General features: G+C 43.8%; 1 protein-coding gene across 2 annotated transcripts; it reads right to left on the bottom strand.

Annotated features, from left to right (window-relative positions):
* Positions 1-27: 27 nt before the first annotated feature.
* Positions 28-17,301, bottom strand: LOC139542694 (uncharacterized). 2 transcript variants are annotated; one of them, XM_071348451.1, is made up of 25 exons: positions 16,886-17,292; positions 15,825-15,953; positions 15,428-15,573; positions 14,988-15,186; positions 13,292-14,850; positions 12,989-13,115; positions 12,654-12,713; positions 12,433-12,527; positions 10,637-10,714; positions 8,470-8,619; positions 8,209-8,316; positions 7,969-8,110; positions 7,414-7,701; positions 7,202-7,246; positions 7,008-7,087; positions 5,920-6,032; positions 5,581-5,764; positions 5,339-5,423; positions 4,854-4,999; positions 4,671-4,761; positions 4,230-4,378; positions 3,847-3,932; positions 3,199-3,268; positions 2,854-2,975; positions 28-2,743 (listed from the first exon to the last, which is right to left on the bottom strand). In XM_071348451.1, exons 1-25 carry the CDS (start codon positions 16,905-16,907, stop codon positions 2,539-2,541), a joined length of 4,479 nt encoding a protein of 1,492 aa, XP_071204552.1. In that variant the 5' UTR covers positions 16,908-17,292; the 3' UTR covers positions 28-2,538. The 2 variants fall into 2 exon arrangements, with proteins under 2 accessions (XP_071204552.1, XP_071204553.1); XM_071348452.1 differs by lacking the exons at positions 28-2,743; positions 2,854-2,975; positions 3,199-3,268; positions 3,847-3,932; positions 4,230-4,378 and having other exon boundaries at positions 4,840-4,999; positions 16,886-17,301.
* Positions 17,302-21,169: the final 3,868 nt, after the last annotated feature.

Raw genomic sequence — 21,169 nt, 5'->3', positions numbered from 1 at the left:
AATAAAAACAAATCATGAAAACAACAATTTGGTTTTTAATCTTTATTAAGGTTAGGGTTAGGTTTAAAATCGCATTTTATGAAGAGAAAGTGAAGAAATAGCCGGGATTAGAGTGCTTGGCCATCAAATCCCCGAGCTGACATGGTAAAAATCTGTCGTTCTGCCTCTGAACAAGGCAGTTAACCTACTGTTCCCTGGTAGGCCGTCATTGTAAATAGAAATGTATTCTTAACTGACTTGCCTAGTTTAAATTAAGGTTACATTAAAAAAATTACTAAAGGGAACATCAGTTATTTTGCAACATAATAAGCAATTTGAAAAAAAAATGTATTAACAGATTTCTTTACACTTTTGCTTTACACCATTTATTTAAACTTTACAACTGTGGGACTTATGCTGGTTATTAGTACAGGCATCAGTGTTGGGGAATAGTGAACTACATGTAGTTCAACTAGTAATTAAACTACATTTTTCAGTAGGTTTGTGGTCGTTAAACTAAATTCAAATTTTGCTTTAAGGAGCTTATTACTTTTTTGCCATGTAGCGTTGTAGCTAACTACTGGAACTACATAATACTTTTTTTATATAGAGAAGAAAATATGGGGGAAATAAGCAAACATTTCTTTCTTTTTCAGCAACAGAACAGCTTAATTCGCACTTGAAACATAGTTTTTGTGTTAATATGGCAAATTACACATTCTTGTAGCCTATGACATTTCGGCTTTAGATATGATAATTTGTCCTGAAGTAGCTTGGATGTAGTGAACTACTTTTTCAAAGTAGCTTAACTTCTTCTAGTGTGAAGTATTTGGTTGATTGGTAAATTAACAATTACTTGCATGATTCCCTCCAATCCAACATGGGGTAGGATAAACCGCTAAATTTGTATCTCAAACTTAATATCACAGTAACTTCATCCTTTTATTCTAGAATGTAGATGGTTGTAATGTTGTCACCAAAGGCTCCTCTGTGATATGAAAGGGCCATTTCTTCTGAATGGGCTTTTTTCACTAAAGGCTTGACCACAAACTACACACTTACAAAGGAATGTATGCAGAGGTCCTCTTGGGTGCAAAATGTTGGTAGTGTTTATTACTAGATGTGACACTACTAGTCAAGAACAAATCAGACCCGAACCCGATTGACAAAAAAATACATGTTGGAGCTCATTAGGATGAAAGACCAGTGGTTGTTCCCAGTGCTGACCGGTTCGCTGCTTTGAGGTAGGCCTGGTTGAAATGTAAATATGTGACCCGATGGTCTTTTGGGCAAGTATTGTAGTTTAAAGGTAGACTCAGTGAAATTACGTTGCCACGAGCAGCACTGCAGATATTGAGATGAGCGAGATGCAAAACGCTACTCTAACAGTCACACACAGTATCTGTGCATGTGCACGGGTTCACAGCGTGGTAGCCAGGGCATCAAAACAGCTGAGAAGTTGAGCCTCGCGCTTCAACGCTCTTAGTTGTTGCGGAAATCGACCCACTATGCTGTTTACTTTCTGCATCTACGTCATATCGCTGAGTCTACCTTTAGTTTATACTAATTATTATAATAATCTATTTGGATTACATTTGTATCACATACTACAATCACCATTTGCAAAATCATCCAATGCATATGATTGACGATACAATAAAACGCAACCATGACATCATATTAAACATTTCATAAAAATGTTATTTGTACTATTCATTTTTAAATAAGACATCACTATATAGCCCTTGGCTTAACACAATAGCAATCAGTTTTTAAGAAAGATTTAAAAAATGAACATGATTCTGTCTGCCTCCTTTCACACAATAAAGGAATCTTATAAAAACATCCAATATCTGACCAAATTATTTACAGTATTATCATACCATAACAACTTCAATTCTATTTACAAAGTTACATTATATTTACAGTAGAAGGTGGCTTGTTAGCAGCAGATATGTTTGAGTGTTTCTCATATGGCTGGCATAAAGCAACACAGAGGTAGTCTTGCTGGATCTAACCATCTTTGTTGAGAACATCCCTGCATGTCACAGCTTTGACTTGGACAGAAAGTGACAGTGCTCATAGTAGGGAGGCCATTGACATCACATGACCTCATTAAAAAACGAACATACATGAAATCTCAAGCCATCTAATAGAGGCCAAATATCAAGTAATTTTTCCATAAAAATAGAGACATAAATGAATAATAACCCAATGAGAGGATTATCCAACTCAGAACTATTAACACAATCAGATTGTGAACCCAACGATGATGATGAAGAAGCTTTGTCTTAGTAAGATGTGTCTGCTCTTTCGATCCATTTCTTCTTGCTTGGCCTTTGTGTCAGGTAAGAAAAAATCAGTGTGAACAAACAATAATAAAAGAGATGCATAAAAGGGTTTAAGTAGAACAATTAAAAGATTAAAAAGATCAGATAAGTAGATTTTTTTGTTGTGGGCATTTTCTGTTTTCTATTTTTTTGTTTTGTTAATTTTGTTCTCTCTTATTGGCCACAGCCCCGTAGGGTGGAGGGTAAGCGCCCTTGCTGAACCTGACTGTCACTCCTGGGGACTACACCATGATTGACCCCTCCCCCATGGCTGTGAAAGGACCGGGGGAAGTTGTTCACAAGCAAAGTAGTCCTTCAGTGGGGCAAAGAGATGGCGGATCACAGGCACACTCCAGGACTTCCCCAGCACCTTCTGCCTCTGCTGGCGATTCATGTTCTTTACATCGGTGTAGTGCTTGGGGAAGCCGAAGATCCTTGAAGTGAAAGGCAGAAGAGAAGAGAACATCTTTAATTTCCACTGAATTAAAAAAAAAAAATGAAAATAAGTGATAAAAAATTAAATGCCATATTTCAAAATGCCTACTTCTCTAACTCCGTGATCCACAGGTTGTCATCCACGCCTTTCTCTGATACAGGGAGCTTGCTCACGTCCTTGCCCTGCTTGAGGGAGTTCGGGTTGGTGGTGATGGTCCTCACTTTTGTGAACTGTACAATAGAATACAAAATAAACAAAGGAAAACAAGAAAGTAAGACACCAGGAAATGCTTGGATACAAACAGTCACAGGTTCTAAAGAAAGATGGGTAGACTAACTCAAATGAAAAAAAACAACAGGACAACAACATTTGAAAACAACCAAAGAGGATCAGATTGGGACTTCCTAGTTAAATGAAGATTCAATAGAAAATTCATTTGAAACATTTTCTGACCTTGGCAACTCTTCCCCTTTCAAGGCAGTCCTGGAGAATAACCTTGTCGTTCTGGGATGCAATGATGGGTCTAGAACAGAATCAGACACATTGAACAAAACCTAAGAAGATTTCTAAAGGCAGGAAGCAGACCCATCACCAAGGAGATAATCAGGCAGACGGGGTCACCAGTGAGTTATGCTAAATTATAATTATTTTTGCCACTATGGCCTATTTATTGCCTACCTCCCTCATCTTACTACATTTGCACACACTGTATATAGACTTTTTCTATTGTATTATTGACTGTATGTTTGTTTATTCCATGTGTAACTCTGTGTTGTTGTTTGTGTCGCACTGCTTTGCTTTATCTTGGCCAGGTCGCAGTTGTAAATGAGAACTTGTTCTCAACTGGCCTACCTGGTTAAATAAACGTGAAATAAAAAATAAAAAAAGTTATTCTTATTATCACAGAGAGATGGGCCTAAAGATGTTGTCATACTGGTGTGGTCCTGGGTTTTTGCGAAGACCCACATATCAGTAGACTATAGAGATCAATTGCACTGAATAAATCATTTTCATCTAAGGTTTCAATAATCAAAGGGGTTGATGAGAAAGGATCATGGATCAGCTGAGTGGTTTAGTTTGGTCCAGGGTGCAGACACGTACCTGTTCATCCCAGGGATGTTGCCCCAGAAGTATCGCGCTCTGTGGGCCGGGCTCACTTTCACCGCATCCACCAGAACCGGGTTGCACTGAGAACAAACTGTCAGTTATTTGGGTTCTGAACTAGAGAACATTTAGACAGTATGATTTGTATACAAATCAAGAGATCTGGTGCTGTGTTCATGTGCATTATTATATTTTCTGACTTCAAAACAGTTCATTCTGAGACCCAGACCAAAACCAGAAAGACCCAGAAATATAAGCGCCAGAATTTCGTTTTCAGCTTGAACCCTAAGTTTCCCATTAGAATTCCCAATGTTTGGAGACAAAGATGTACACAGCACGATACAACTGTTCTAAGAGGAGAGTGAATGGGGCTAGCTAACCTCCAGGAAGCGGCAGATGTCGACCTTGTGGTGGTTGTTCATGAACACCACGTTCTCGAAAAACCAGAAGAACGGCCTCTGGTCGTCTTCTTTGGGCTTCATGATGTGAAGAAGCCGGTAATACTCAAAGAAGAGCCTCCCCGTTCCCTCTACAGACAGAATGACAGAGATGTAATAAGCACCCATAACACAGGGGAATAGTCGGGGAAGTTGGGTTATGCACTGTAGCTAGGCAGTGAACAACATTGCAGAGCTGATATCCACATTAGAGCTAACACAGATGTTGCACTCTACTTGCCTATTCCAAACTAACCACGCGGTTGTACACTGCACTCTGCTGGTAATGTCTATAAGCCACACTACAAAATGTGTAGAAAATACTTAAAATATATTTTTACTCTGTTGATCTCACAAGGTAAACTATTCAAGTCCCAGACATACCAAACAGTCCCTTCCGTGCTGGGTTCACCATGGCCAGATCGTTGCAAGGGCTCCCACCAATGAGCAGATCGAACGGACCCCACTTTAGGATCTGCATTGGACAAGAGTAGTGAGGTCTGTTTTAGTACTGACCAATGTTTCAAATCGACAGTAAAAGCGCTGTGCTCACATTATAAGACGTACGTGCTCTTTGGTGATGAGCCGGACATCATCCACATGTATGATCTTGCCTTCATGGTTGATCTCGGAAACGGCGATGGACTCCGAACAGATCTCCGAGGCCACATATTTGTCCACCTTGAATCCCAGCTCTTTCAGCACCAAGTAACCTAAGGGTCAAATAAAACAGATGTCCTCCTTCATAATCTGGTTAAGTGCTACTGTGCAAAGTCTCTGATTATTGAAGTTCCTCTTCTCGCTAGACCTTAAAGGAGTATAATATAATTTTCACAGTAGAATCAGAACAGTAGAAAAACAGTAGAATTAGAATCAAATGGAATAGTCAAATATTCACAGTAAGATCTTCATAGTAGAAGCAAAACAAATAATAGTGGAATCAAAATTAGAGTAGAATTAAAACAACACAAAATACAGTAGTATTTTTGTCAGCAGAACCAGGACAACACAGAGTAGAATTAGAATGGAGGAATTCCGGCGCTGCAGCTAACCTGTGCCAATCCCATCAAACAGTGAGAGGACGCTGATTGGTCGACGCAGGTTGGCAGGGATGGACAGGTATACCCGATCGGGCTCCTAGAGAGGGCAAAGGTTAAGCACACTCATTTGGTTATTGACCAATAAGAGCAGTACCGGTATGTAAATAAATGTTACTAATACATCAAATCAAAACAAAAAGCATTCCATTCTAAGGTAGCTCTACAAGAAAAGATGAATTCGCTGGGCCACTCACAAACTGAAAGGCACTGTTAGTTGCAAAAAACTCCTGGACACGGATGCTCCAGTCAAGACGGGGTTTCAGGGCACCGTGGGCATTGTGTGGTTCACACAGGTAGCAGATCCATGGATCCACCTCCTTCAGAGAGTCAAAGGTACCTGGGCCAACCAAGATGTTTAGGCAGTCCAAGCAGTAGGAGCTGGGAGAAGACATATATGTTAGACCATGATCCATGTCTGGAAGGTTTAGGGTAAACAATGGCAAAGGAGGCTGGTGGAGTGAGAATGGGGAGGACGGTCCCTCTTCCACCAGCCTCCACTGGACAGAGCGTTAGTAGCAAATACTGTTACTCACCGGCAGCAGCTGTCGTTCCCACAGAGGATGACCTCCAGGCCAGCACAGCACACTGTACAGTATGACTGGTAGCCATCCTCATCGTATCGATAGAGAGTCTCAGTGAAGTTATCCTGTAGGGAAGAGTAGTCAGTGTTATAACTTCCCATATAAAGATTTAGAAATTGGCACAACTAGGGAAGACATGACCATCTGAAAAAATGGAGGCAACACACCCAATATACATTTTGTTTAACATATACAATACCAGTCAAAAGTTTGGACACACCTACTCATTCAAGGGGTTTTCTTTAATAACACATATGGAATCATGTAGTAACCAAAACAGTGTTAAACAAATCAAAATATATTTGAGATTCTTCAAAGTAGCCACCCTTTGCCTTGATGACAGTGTTGCACACTCTTGACATTCTCTCAACCAGCTTCATGAGGTAGTCACCTGGAATGCATTTCAATCAACAGGTGTGTCTTGTTAACATGTGTGGTTCCCACCGTGAAGCATGGAGGAGGTGTGATGGTGCTTTAGTGACACTGTCTGATTTATTTAGTATTCAAGGCACACTTAACCAGCATGGCTACCACAGCATTCTGCAGCAATATACCATCCCATCTGGTTTGCGCTTAGTGGGACTATCATTTGTTTTTCAACATGACAATGACCCAACACACCCCCAGGCTGTGTAAGGGCTATTTGACCACGAAGGAGATTGATGGAGTGCTGCATCAGATGACCTGTTCTCCACAATCACCAGACTTCAACCCAATTGAGATGGTTTGGGATGAGTTGGACTGCAGAGTGAAGGAAAAGCAGCCAACAAGTGCTCAGCATATGTGGGAACTCCTTCAAGACTGTTGGAAAAGCATTCCAGGTGAAGCTGGTTGAGAGAATGCCAAGAGTGTGCAAAGCTGTCATCAAGGCAAAGGGTGGCTACTTTGAAGAATCTCAAATAGTCCAAATAAAGAAAAACCCTTGAATGAGTAGGTGTCCAAACTTTTGACTGGTACTGTATGTTTTTGTAACCTCTCTGACCTGTACAACATGGTGAAATGTAGCAAGAACCACAAGATGAATATATGTTTTGCTTTACCTTGCATTTAAGGCAAAGGCTTCCTTCAAACAGTGGATGGAAAATCTCTATATCGTCAGCCATACAGCACAGGCAGAAAGCTTTGGGAGATAGAAAATTACAAAGTGAGTGTACAAAACAACGAATGAACCAGATTTCCAACACAATACCACTATTTAATACAAAAGTGCGTCCATGTCAGCACAAGCTCTCACCTTCAATGTCCAGTCTTTTTTTCTGTACCCTTTGAACCATCTTCTCTGAGAAAATAAAGATACAAAATACAGTATATTAAATGAGTGGGCAGAGACAGTGTCAGTGCATTGAGAAAAGTAAACAAATAGGAAATACCACTGGTGGAAGTGATTTGAAACACAATTAGTAACAGAGGATATATCAGCGTGAAGAAAAAGTAGAGAAGGCCCACCTCTGTATTTCTGGTCCGGATGTTCATAGACGTAGCCTGGGTCTTTTTTTTTGTTGTACTGCTGCTTTTGTTTTTTGAGTGTTGGCTGGCAGTCTGGATTTTGATCATTTTTCCCCTTGTTGGACGAGGCACCTGTATCCTCCTCCTGCCTGAGGTTGAAGGTGCCGTTGTCCAGGTTCAGCGAGAGCTTGGTGAGACACACAGACACCTGGCGCAGGTTGTGCAGTTTGCTGTTGATGGATGTTGCCTTTTTTTGGTCCGGTTGCTTCCCATTAGCAATCCCTTTAGCTGTAAAATCATTAACATCATCAAAATACTGTATACCATTAACACAAAATACATCTATTTTTTTTCATACAAGTTGTTATAACATCTTCAAAATGAAAGAGAGGGATCATGTATGTAATACCCACTGGGCACAGACGTCAGTTCAACGTCTATTCCACATTGGTTCAACGTAATTTAATTGAAATGACGTGGGAACAACATTGCCTCAACCAGTGTGTGCCCAGTGGGTAGATACAGAATGATATGTTAGTCAGCCTCTTAGCTTACCCTCTGTCTGGAGTGGTGGTTGGAACCCATCTGGGCCAGTGGGTTTGAAACCGCCGAAGGCCCAGTCCACCATTTCCCTGAGGTGCTCCTCCCGCTCCTCTGAGCCCGGGGAAAACACCTTCTTACATCTTGAAGCAGCCACCTACACGGTTACATATCAACAACACACAATCAGATGGGATACACACGACAATCATACAGCACAGACATTCACACACAAGCAGAGATAGACAGACTGACCTGTAAAGATTGAAATATAGCATCCCTGTACGTGACGAGGGTGGCGAAGCTATTTGCGCAGAAAAATTGTGCAAACGCTCCAAATTGCAGCAGTCCCTGGGTGTTTATCTGAAACAGACAGAATTTCACTGAGTGATAGGCACAACAATCCACCTTTACAATCTAATTTAAAAAACATTATTGTCCATCAAATATGGACACTCATAACTCACACAAACACACTGAAAACAACAAAAACATGATGTCCTCTCCCCCCCTCACCTCGGAAAACATGCCATCCCCAAACCATTCGACTTTCCGGATGCTTTCGGCTGCCTGCCGTCCCTTCCAGGGTTGGACAATCCCTGGCCACAGAGAGTATCCCTCTATCTGTCCCCATACCAGATCCCCCACATTGTAGCCCTTCTCATCCTACAGGGAAACGCACAGCACACAGTCAGCCATACACCGCAAAACACATCTGGTGAGATTGAACATCGAAATGCACTGATATGTACCATTGTTAGCCTCAAAGCTAACTGTCATGATAATGTAAATCAGAAAAGAGAAAGGATTATTTTACACACTTCAGCTAAGCAGAGAGAGAATTTCAAGACTAATGACATAATACTACTTAACAATTGTATAAAACCTTGGCAAGAAAAAATGTGTGAACCCTTTGGAATTACCTGTACTTCTGCATAAATTGGTCATACAATTTGATCTTCATCTAAGTCACAACAATAGACAAACAGTCTGCTTAAACACACAAACGTTTTCATATCTTTAATGAACACACCGTGTAAACATTCACAGTGCAGGGTGGAAAAAGTATGTGAACCCTTGGTTTTAATAACTGGTTCACCCTACTTCGGCAGCAATAACCTCAACCAAACATTTTCTGTAGTTCCTGCACAACGGTCAGGAGGAATTTTGGACCATTCCTGGAACAAGTGCGCTGAGAGTCGGGAAGCAAGTTCAGGGAGTGAGTGTTTTAATAAATAAAATAAACAATGAACACATAACACAAACAGCGCACCGACATGAAAACAGAGTCAATAACACCTGTGGAAAGATCCAAGGGGAGTGACAGATATAGGGAAGATAATCAAGGAGATGATGGAGTCCAGGTGCGCGAGACAATGGTGACAGGTGTGCGGGATATCAGCAGCCTGATGACCTAGAGGCCGGAGAGGGAGTATACAAGACAATTCCTCTTTACAAAACTGTTTCAGTTCAGCAATATTCTTGGGATGTCTGGCGTGAACCGCTCTCTTGAGGACATGCCACAGCATCTCAATTGGGTTGAGGTCAGAACTCTGACTGGGCCACTCCAGAAGATGTATTTTCTTCTGTGTTTTGGGTCGTTGTCCTGTTGCATCACCCAACTTCTGTTGAGCTTCAATTGGCGGACAGATAGCCTTACATTCTCCTGCAAAATGTCTTAATAAACTTGGGATTTCATTTTTCCGTCGATGATAGCAAGCTGTCCAGGCCCGAGGCAGCAAAGCAGCTCCAAGCTATGATGCTCCCTCCACCATACTTTACAGTTGGGATGAGGTTTTGATGTTGGTGTGCTGTACCTTTTTTTCTCCACACATAGTGTTGTGTGTTCCTTCCAAACAACTCAACTGTAGTTTAATCTGTCCACAGAATATTTTGCCAGTAGCGCTGTGGAACATCTAGATGCTCTTTTGTGAACTTCAGACGTGCAGATATGTTTTTTTTGGACAGCAGTGGCTTCTTCCGTGGTGTCCTTCCATGAACAACATTCTTGTTTACTGTTTACGTATCGTAGACTCGTTAACAGAGATGTTAGCATGTTCCAGAGATTTCTTTAAGTCTTTAGCTGACACTCTAGGATTCTTCTCAACCTCATTGAGCAATCTGTGCTGTGCTCTTGCAGTCATATTTGCAGGACGGCCACTCCTAGGGAGAGTAGCAACAGTGCTGAACTTTCTCCATTTAGACAATTTCTTTTACCGTGGACTGATGAACATCAAGGCTTTTAGATACTTTTGTAACCCTTTCTAGCTTTATGCAAGTCAACCATTCTTAATCTTGGGTCTTCTGAGATCTCTTTTGTTCGAGGCATGGTGCACATCAGGTAATGCTTCTTGTGAATAGCAAACTCAAATTCACATCTCCATTCTCGTCTCAATGATTGTACTCCAGGTTAGCTGACTCCTGAGTTATTAGCCCAGGGGTTCACATACTTTCCCCAACCTACACTGTGAATGTTTAAATGATCTATTCAATATAGACAAGACAAATACAATAGTTTGTGTGTTATTAGTTTAAGCAGACTGTGTTTGTCTGTTGTTGTGACTTTATGCAGAAATCCAGATAATTCCAAAGGGTTCACATACCTTTTCTTGCCACTGTACATACATATAACAGTATAATATAATAACAGTGACAATCTGTTGTTGGAGTCAACAGTACCTACCTCGTTCAGGCAGGAGGATGCCTTAGATGTTCCATCAGGGGTGGATGTGGCCATCAGCAGGGCATTGTCATCTTTAAGCTGGAGGTCAGTGAGAGAAACACTTACAGTGGGGAGAACAAGTATTTGATACACTGCCGATTTTGCAGGTTTTCCTACTTACAAAGCATGTAGAGGTCTGTCATTTTTATCATAGGTACACTTCAACTGTGAGAGACGGAATCTAAAACAAAAATCCAGAAAATCACATTGTATGATTTTTAAATAATTAATTTGCATTTTATTGCATGACATAAGTATTTGATCACCTACCAACCAGTAAGAATTCCGGCTCTCACAGACCTGTTAGTTTTTCTTTAAGAAGCCCTCCTGTTCTCCACTCATTACCTGTATTAACTGCACCTGTTTGAACTCGTTACCTGTATAAAAGACACCTGTCCACACACTCAATCAAACAGATTCCAACCTCTCCACAATGGCCAAGACCAGAGAGCTGTGTAAGGACATCAGGGATAAAATTGTAGACCTGCACAAGGCTGGGATGGGCTACAGGACAATAGGCAAGCAGCTTGGTGAGAAGGAAACAACTGTTGGCGCAATTATTAGAAAATGGAAGAAGTTCAAGATGACGGTCAATCACCCTCGGTCTGGGGCTCCATGCAAGATTTCACCTCGTGGGGCATCAATGATCATGAGGAAGGTGAGGGATCAGCCCAGAACTACACGGCAGGACCTGGTCAATGACCTGAAGAGAGCTGGGACCACAGTCTCAAAGAAAACCATTAGTAACACACTACGCCGTCATGGATTAAAATCCTGCAGCACACGCAAGGTCCCCCTGCTTAAGCCAGTGCATGTCCAGGCCCGTCTGAAGTTTGCCAATGACCATCTGGATGATCCAGAGGAGGAATGGGAGAAGGTCATGTTGTCTGATGAGACAAAAATAGAGCTTTTTGGTCTAACTCCACTCGCCGTGTTTGGAGGAAGAAGAAGTATGAGTACAACCCCAAGAACACCATCCCAACCGTGAAGCATGGAGGTGGAAACATCATTCTTTGGGGATGCTTTTCTGCAAAGGGGACAGGACGATTGCACCGTATTGAGGGGAGGATGGATGGGGCCATGTATCGCGAGATCTTGGCCAACAACCTCCTTCCCTCAGTAAGAGCATTGAAGATGGGTCGTGGCTGGGTCTTCCAGCATGACAACGACACGAAGCACACAGCCATGGCAACTAAGGAGTGGCTCCGTAAGAAGCATCTCAAGGTCCTGGAGTGGCCTAGCCAGTCTCCAGACCTGAACCCAATAGAAAATCTTTGGAGGGAGCTGAAAGTCCGTATTGCCCAGCGACAGCCCCGAAACCTGAAGGATCTGGAGAAGATCTGTAGGGAGGAGTGGGCCAAAATCCCTGCTGCAGTGTGTGCAAACCTAGTCAAGAACTACAGGAAACGTATGATCTCTGTAATTGCAAACAAAGGTTTCTGTACCAAATATTAAGTTCTGCTTTTCTGATGTATCAAATACTTATGTCATGCAATAAAATGCAAATTAATTACTTAAAAATCATACAATGTGATTTTCTGGATTTTTGTTTTAGATTCCGTCTCTCATAGTTGAAGTGTACCTATGATAAAAATTACAGACCTCTACATGCTTTGTAAGTAGGAAAACCTGCAAAATCGGCAGTGTATCAAATACTTGTTCTCCCCACTGTATATTATGCTTCCATAATATATGCACTACACAAACATATTTTATATTAAAAAAAGGAAATAGATTTCAACAAAAATATAATGTACCTTGTGCTGTGTGGTCGCAGTCCAAATAACGTCATCATCGCTGTCATCGCTGTCACCGAGATCAATAACTTCAATAGACTCAGTCATCTTTAGCGCTGCCATTGTGGGCAAATTGCAATGAGGTCAATATTTTTTGGAGGACATATAAATATACAATATTGATACAATTGTCTGACAATGATCCTTTAATGAGTGTATGTGATGCTCAGTGCTATCCTTACCTGGTCTTGTGTCTGTCTGAACAGGCCTGGGTTCAGCAGGCTCTGTGATGTCAATCAAATCTTGAACAATAGGAACAATCGGAATTATTAAATATACAGTATATCCGTATTCACCTACAGGGTATGCAATGTTTTTGTTCCAGCCCAGCACTCACACACTTGTTACAAATGACCAACAAATAATGGTCTTCAATCTGGAGAGGCTTAGTTGAATTGAGTCTGTTACTGCTGGGCTGGAACAAAAGCCTGCACACAGAAATAGAGTTGGAGACCTCTGCTCTGAATAAACAGTTTGTCAAGTGTCACATTCCGGTAAATATGTAGTACAATCTTACCAGACGAGTTGCTCTCCTGTTTCAGAGGACTTGAGGGTGATGAGGGTATGCCTTCGTCCTCACTGTGTTCTGTCTCTTCTGTGAGCCAGTCATCCTCATCCCGACTACCAACACCAAGCAAGGTAGCCTGGACACATATAAAGACATCCATACCAACACATATTAACAGACAGAAACAAAACAGATTTAATTTTTTTCTACATTGCAAAACAATGTGACTATAGTAGTAGCATACATTACAGCAGAGCTAACACATCAACATAATTTCCCAAACAGTGCCGTCTAGTCCAGTTAGCTACACACCTGAGCGAAGACCCTGTCCCTTTGCAGAGAGCCAGAGGGGAGAGTAAGCAGGCTGCAGATCAGCCTCCGTAGGATAGATGTCTTCCCCATGGTCCTCAGCACCTGTTTCCAGTGCTGCTCCACCGTGGGCCCAGGGGAGGGAGAATCGGCGGTAGGCTTCTCACCCTCTGAGATCATATACTCCAGGAACTCATCGGTCAGCAGGGCCATGTCCCCCGGGACTCCACACAGCCCCATGAGGGACCCCAGCTCGGCCACCACCCTACCCGTCACCTCCAGCCTCCCAGCAGGCCTCAGCAGGATGGGAATGTTCTTCAGGGCCACGTTGGGCAGTGGCAGGCTCTCCATCAGGCTCCAGGTGGTAGCCTTGTAGAAGGAGACACTGCTCTCCAGGAAAGAGTCAACGACATCGTCTTTGAGTTCTGCCTGATGTTCCGACATGAAGTCCTTCACGCGGGCGCCCGTGTTCACCTCCACCCTCAGGAGGTGGTCCTTCTCGTTGGCAAGGAGCTTGGGCTCCCGCCGCCTCAGGAAGCGGTCCACGGCAGGCGAGCAGAGGAAGCTGGCTGCATAAGAGTGCACCAGGCTGGAGGCCTGCTGTAGGATGTTGGCCACGTCAGAGTCGCCCCATTCAAGGAGCTCCTGGAAGGCACAGAGGGGCTCCAAGGCTTGCCCCAGGAACAGCAGGCTCAGTCTGACTTTTAGGTCCCTTAGACGGGCACACACTTGCTCCGCGTCCCCCTCATTGCCCCGGGACTCAAAGTACTGGAGCAGCTCGGGCCAGGCGTCTGCCATCCTCTGCACCGTCCTGCCCAGGAAAAGGCACTGGGACGACAGGGGAAGGAGTGGGTCCAAGGGTGCCACATCGGCAAATATCTCCTTGAGGTTGTCGTTGGTGGTGGGGCAGGTGGAGTAGTGGTGGTGGATGTCTCTAACCAGCTCCAGGACCGACTCCGGTAGCGCCGTCACGCCCACGTGACACGCCCGTCCAGCCAGGCCAGGGAGATCACAGAGGGACACCAGCCCAGGGTTCAGGGCCCTGAGCCCGGTCACCAACACCTGGCTCAGCCCTGAGTCTCCACAGTAGAACACAGCCAAGTTCGCCAAGGGGAGCTCAAACCTCCTCAGAGTCTCCACCAGACAGTTCAGCTCAGCTGTACCAGCTGACACTGTGGCATCCCTGGGCTGAAGGGTGTCTAGCAGGCGCACGTGTTTGACCCCTGACCCCTGGTCAAAGTAGCCCATTAGGAGCACACTGGCCGTCTCCCGGTCTCCATCGCCTCCCAGCTCCACACCTCGGTACAGGTAGAGGCAGTAGGGGGTCTGGAAGCAGGCGGCGGTGATGTCCCGAGGGTATTTCTGACCCAGAACGTGTCTGGCTACCTGATCCTGGGTAAGTTCTGTCCCGCGCTTTGCTGGGCTGGGCCAGTGCTTCTGGATGAGCTGCAGCAGGCTGGGGCTGAAAGGGAAAAACGCACCCTCCTTCTCCTCTGCTGTTTGAACATCCAGTGCCATTTCCTGGTTCTGCCAGGGCCCCTCAGACATCTCCACTTCCCTAGCTTTGGGTGACAAAAATGACAACACTGAGCAACCAAAACACAAATAAAGTGGATACAGTGGACTATAATTTCATACTAGCAATTCACACAAAAAAAACTAAAGAATAGAACAGAGAGAGCGTGAAGTTGAGTCTCACAGAAGTTGAGTTGTGTCAGGGCTTTGGGTCTTTGTGGCTGTTTAGCAGCATTAGCAGGCGGCATGCTCTGTCCAGCCCGCCACTCCAGAGCATCATACTCCTGGCCCTTGTGGTTGGAGTCAAAGAACACCTTGAACCACTGTAGGAAGTCCAGGCTCGCCTCAGAGCTCCCTCCGATCAGACCCTCCACTGGGATTGACTGGGGAAGGAGAGATTTTACACAGCATTATTAAATCACTACATGTAACAATATGCATGTTATAAAATGTAATAAGTACTAAATTACATATATAATAACACCATGTTGTTACTAGAGTAATTGCAGTGTTGCTACACATGTATAAGAGCAATGGAATGAAGACGTTGTGTGCAGATTACACACAGTCCTACTAGACTGCAGTATATCATGAACGGGTGTATGGCTGTAGAGTGTAACTCACTATGATCACCCCACTCCTCCTGAAGCCGGCCTGCAGCACACTGTAGTTGTGAAGGGCATCCACCTCATCACTGGCCTGGAACCTCACTTTCTGTACGTCCACAGAACCAGGGAACAGCCAATGCATCAGCTGGCAGAACGCAGCACCTGGAACACACACATTTTGAGTCATACCCCCATGCCTGGAACTCATACAAAATAGCTAACTATGATTGTTTTACATGAGAACTTGTTCTCAACTGGCCTACCTGGTTAAATAAAAGTTAAATAAATAAAAACATTGATGTAGAGGAATGTTCTCTAAGTATGACATCAGACACAAAACAGTGTATTATCTAGAGACAATACATAGGCCTAGAGAAATTGTCAACAATGTGTACAATGAGCATCTAGCCTACCTGAGCATGTTTGCTCCACCTTAGTGAACCTGGTCTGTAGAGATTCATTGAGCCAAGCCAGCAGCTCATAGCGGTTGTGTTTCTCACCAGGCTTGACTTGGACATTCACTGCCATCTCCAAGTCTCCACCTGTAACAAAACCACACATCAATAACAATGTAGCTTAATAACAAAAACAACGATCCTAGTATTTGTATAAGTGATAGTATGTGTTAAATGCATGAATTGATATTCAGTACGGAGTGCACACTCAGCTCCACCAAAAAGACTACTTTCAGGCACTGGTAAACATCAACGTAAACACCCATTTGCGTATTGTAAAGGTTGGGGGAAGGAATCGAACATCGCAATTACAATAAAAGTAAGCTATCGCTACAGTGTATTAGATATAGCTGCTGCAACATTGTATCGCTCTCGAACGATTCAGGGTGTTGTAACATTGTGTCGATTCATCTGCGCTCTTGCTTTGTGCATTCGTGCTTCACGTTAACTTCCTGAATGTTCAAATAGCCTATATTAACAGTCACTATAGTCATCAAATGTTCTGATTTTAAATGTTTACACAAATCGCCAAGGGCTAAATTTACGTATGCTCATATTCTTTTCCCGCAAAAACACCGAAGGAATGTATTGTATTTGGACCAATGCTGACCCAAGCAGCCACGTGTATAGTAACCATGCAGTGTTGAGAGAAACGTGAGGGGACAGAACATACGCAGAAGTGTTACTTCAGGTGTCCCACATGTTATTAGAACGTTGTTATAAACAATATTTGACTAGTGTTTTCAACAAGGCTGGTAAACTGTAGCCAAAATGGCAAAACATATATTTCTCAGCATTCCAAGCAATAATAATGTATTTAGACATATTGGTAAAAGAAAAGTATATATCCTTCAATTACATTGTTTTATGTGTAACATATGCTATTTATAAAGCTTGGTGAACGTAAAAAGTACAATACAACCTGGTAAAAGTTAATGTGAGGCTATGAGCTAGGCTACTTGTCTATTTGCTTACGATATATCGAAAATGTTCAATATTGTTCAGACATGTGCTCTCACCTCGCTCTCCTTTCCTTTCCATGGCGTTGTCTGTCGTTTGGCCAAGCTAGCTACTCACCCCTTTGGCTCCGAGAATACGGGATATTTAACTCGCTGCGACTGTTCAGAAGCCCCATAGCTATGTGTCGTCCGCGGGATTCCAACCAATGATCTCTCTATGCTAATGTTGAGTGGGGTTGGACAACGTGAAACAGCCGATCCCGCAAACTAGGCTATAGCTAATTGCGCCCGCCAACCATCGAAACAATGGAAACACTCACTGTTTTACAGTTTCCAAGTCAGAATCGTAGGCGAAACATCGTAATCTATTGCTGTATCATTGTAGGGTTGTGTTTACGACATTTTGAGAGCCACAAGGTGTTGCAGACTATAAAGCCATAATGCCCATCAAAACGGATCTAGGCGAAATTTACTCAGCATCTTAGATGATCGAACCTTTCTAGCGTGGCCACTAAAAGGAAGTAACCGAATGTACCCACATATTCATCACGTTCCACGACAAAACAACATTTAGGACTATAAAAACACCATGGGGGTAGGTAGGGGGACCAAAGGGTTGTACTTTCTTGATAGAAACATAACGCATTCGTTCCTGAAATATGCCTAAATCTGGACAGGTTAAATCTAGTGTAGTAATTTGACCATTCCGTCCTATTTAGTTGAACCATTCTGTGCATAGGCCTACAGTAGCCTAGTTTTTCTGTTGTCAAATGGCAGCTCCATCGGGTCTAAAATGGCGACGGTCGAAACTAAGCTCAGTTGGGTTCGACTCAAACTCCGAGTCATTTAGTTGTTAAACGAATGGATTAACATTATCCACGTTTCTATCCACAGTTTGTATGTGAGTAAAGTCATATCGTATAAAAAAACACGACAGCTGATGGAAAGTTTTGGTGTAATTGTTATAAATGCCGACAGATGGGCCTAATTTGTTCGTTCAACATGGTGGGATCTTTTTGTGACTAATATTATTTATGCGGGAAATGGCGGTGGAAAGTTATAGTATTCAGACCCCTTGACTTTTTCCACATGTTGTTAAGTTATGGCCTTATTCTGAAATGTATTAAATTGTTATTTTTCTTCTCATCAGGCCTTTATGGCAGAACAGCCTGCTTTGGGTTTGCCAAAAGGCACCTAAAGACTCTCAGACCACGAGAAACAAGATTCTCTGGTCTGATGAAACCAAGATTGAACTCTGGCCTGAATGCCAAGCTTCACGCCTGGAGGAAACCTGGCACCATCCCTATGGTGAAGCATGGTGGTGGCTGCATCATGCTGTGGGGATGTTTTTCAGTGGCAGGGCCTGGGAGATTAGTCAGGATCGAGGGAAAGATAAACGGAGCAAAGTACAGAAAGATCCTTGATGAAAACCTGCTCCAGAGCACTCAGGACCTCAGACTGGGGCGAAGGTTCACCTTCCAACAGGACAAATACAGGTGTGCCAAGCTTGTAGTGTCATACCCAAGAAGACTCAAGGCTGTAATCGTTGCCAAAGGTGCTTCAACAAAGTACTGAGTAAAGGGTCTGAATACTTTTGTAAATTAGCTATTTAAGTTTTTTTTCTTTTGAATTACATTAGCAAAAAAATAACTGGTTTTGCTTTGTCATTATAGGGTATTGTGTGTAGATTGATCCATTTAGAATAAGGCTGTAATGTAACAAACTGTGGAGAAAGTAAAGGGGCCTGAATACTTTACGAATGCACTGTATATATGTTTATTGATAGACTTTCCATATCGGTGCCTATCACTAATAGTATGCTATTACGTCCCCAATTTGTTTTACATTACCCAAAGGGAAATCTACTTCCTTGGAGAGGAAATATGTTAAATTATGCTTATGGCGGCGCAATGCGCTGGATGATGGCATGCAATAGCTCTCTGTTGTTCATGACAACTGACCTCTGTTCTGAGACCAGTGACTTGGCAGGTGTTGTCCACGTACACTATATATACAAAAGTATGCTATGCTATCATTGCTATGCAGACGACACACAATTAATCTTCTCCTTTCCCCCCTCTGATAACCAGGTGGCGAATCGCATCTCTGCATGTCTGGCAGACATATCAGTGTGGATGACGGATCACCACCTCAAGCTGAACCTCGGCAAGACGGAGCTGCTCTTCCTCCCGGGGAAGGACTGCCCGTTCCATGATCTCGCCATCACGGTTGACAACTCTATTGTGTCCTCCTCCCAGAGTGCTAAGAACCTTGGCGTGATCCTGGACAACACCCTGTCGTTCTCAACTCACATCAAGGCGGTGACCCGTTCCTGTAGGTTCATGCTCTACAACATTCGCAGAGTACGACCCTGCCTCACACAGGAAGCGGCGCAGGTCCTAATCCAGGCACTTGTCATCTCCCGTCTGGATTACTGCAACTCGCTGTTGGCTGGGCTCCCTGCCTGTGCTATTAAACCCCTACAACTCATCCAGAACGCCGCAGCCCGTCTGATATTCAACCTTCCCAAGTTCTCTCACGTCACCCCGCTCCTCCGCTCTCTCCACTGGCTTCCAGTTGAAGCTCGCATCCGCTACAAGACCATGGTGCTTGCCTACGGAGCTGTGAGGGGAACGGCACCTCCGTACCTTCAGGCTCTGATCAGGCCCTACACCCAAACAAGGGCACTGCGTTCATCCACCTCTGGCCTGCTCGCCTCCCTACCTCTGAGGAAGTACAGTTCCCGCTCAGCCCAGTCAAAACTGTTCGCTGCTCTGGCACCCCAATGGTGGAACAAACTCCCTCACGACGCCAGGTCAGCGGAGTCAATCACCACCTTCCGGAGACACCTGAAACCCCACCTCTTTAAGGAATACCTAGGATAGGATAAAGTAATCCTTCTAACCCCCCCTCCCCCTTAAAAGAGTTAGATGCACTATTGTAAAGTGGTTGTTCCACTGGATATCATAAGGTGAATGCACCAATTTGTAAGTCGCTCTGGATAAGAGCGTCTGCTAAATGACTTAAATGTAAATGTAAATGTATGTGGACACCCCTTCAAATGAGTGAATTCGGCTATTTCAGCCACACCCGTTTTTGACAGGTGTATAAAATCAAGCACACAGCCAAGCAATCTCCATAGCCAAACATTGGCAGAAGAATGGCCTTACTGAAGAGCTCGGTGACTTTCAACGTGGCTCCGTCATAGGATGACACCTTTCCAACAAGTCAGTTCGTCAAATTTCTGCCCTGCCAGAGTTGCCCTGGTCAACTGTAAGTGGTGTTATTGTGAAATGGAAACTTCTAGGAGCAACAACAGCTCAACCGGGAAGTTGTAGGCCACACAAGCTCACAGAACGGGACCGCCGAGTGCTGAAGTGCGTAAACATTGTCTGTCCTCGGTTGCAACACCCACTACCGAGTTCCAAACTGCCTCTGGAAGCAAGGTCAGCACAAGAGCTGTTTGGCCGGAGCTTTATGAAAAGGTTTTCCATAGCCCAGCAGCCGCACACAAGCCTAAGATCACCATGCGTAATGCCAAGCGTTGGCTGGAGTGGTGTAAAGCTCGCCGCCATTGGAGCAATGGAAACACATTCTCTGGAGTGAGGAATCACGCTTCACCATCTGGCAGTCCGACAGATGAATCTGGGTTTGGCGGATGCCAGGAGAACGCTACCTGCCCCAATGCATTGTGCCAACTGTAAAGTTTGGTGGAGGAGGAACAACGGTCAGGGGCTGTTTGCCATGGTTCAGGCTTGGCCCCTTAGTTCCAGTAAAGGGAAATCTTAACGCTACAGCATACAATGACATTCTAGATGATTCTGTACTTTGTGGCAACAGTTTGGAGAAGGTCCTTTCTTGTTTCAGCATGACAATGCCCCCATGTACAAAGCGGTCCATAAAGAAATGGTTTGTACAGATCGGTGTGGAAGAACTTGACTGGCCTGCACAGAGCCCTGACCTCAACCCCATCAAACACCTTTGCAATGAATTGGACCCCGACTGCGAGCCAGCCCTAATCGCCCTTCATCAGTGCCCGACTTCACCAATGCTCTTGTGGCTGAATGGAAGCATGTCCCCTCAGCAATGTACCAACATCTAGTGGAAATCCTTTCCAGAAGAGTGGAGGCTGTTATAGCAGCAAAGGGGGTCCAACTCCATATTAATGCCCATGATTTTGAAGTTAGATGTTCAATGAGCAGGTGTCCACATACTTTTGGTCATGTAGTGTATGTCTCATGTGGTCTTCCTGAAGGGCTTGACCCATAAGAGGGTGTATTTATTTATTTTTATTTCACCTTTATTTAACCAGGTAGGCAAGTTGAGAACAGGTTCTCGTTTGCA

Source organism: Salvelinus alpinus, chromosome 17 (assembly GCF_045679555.1).
Source record: "Salvelinus alpinus chromosome 17, SLU_Salpinus.1, whole genome shotgun sequence".
Classification (NCBI taxonomy): domain Eukaryota; kingdom Metazoa; phylum Chordata; class Actinopteri; order Salmoniformes; family Salmonidae; genus Salvelinus; species Salvelinus alpinus.
The sequence above is the reverse complement of the archived record's forward strand: the minus strand, read 5'-3'. Positions and strand labels throughout refer to the sequence as shown.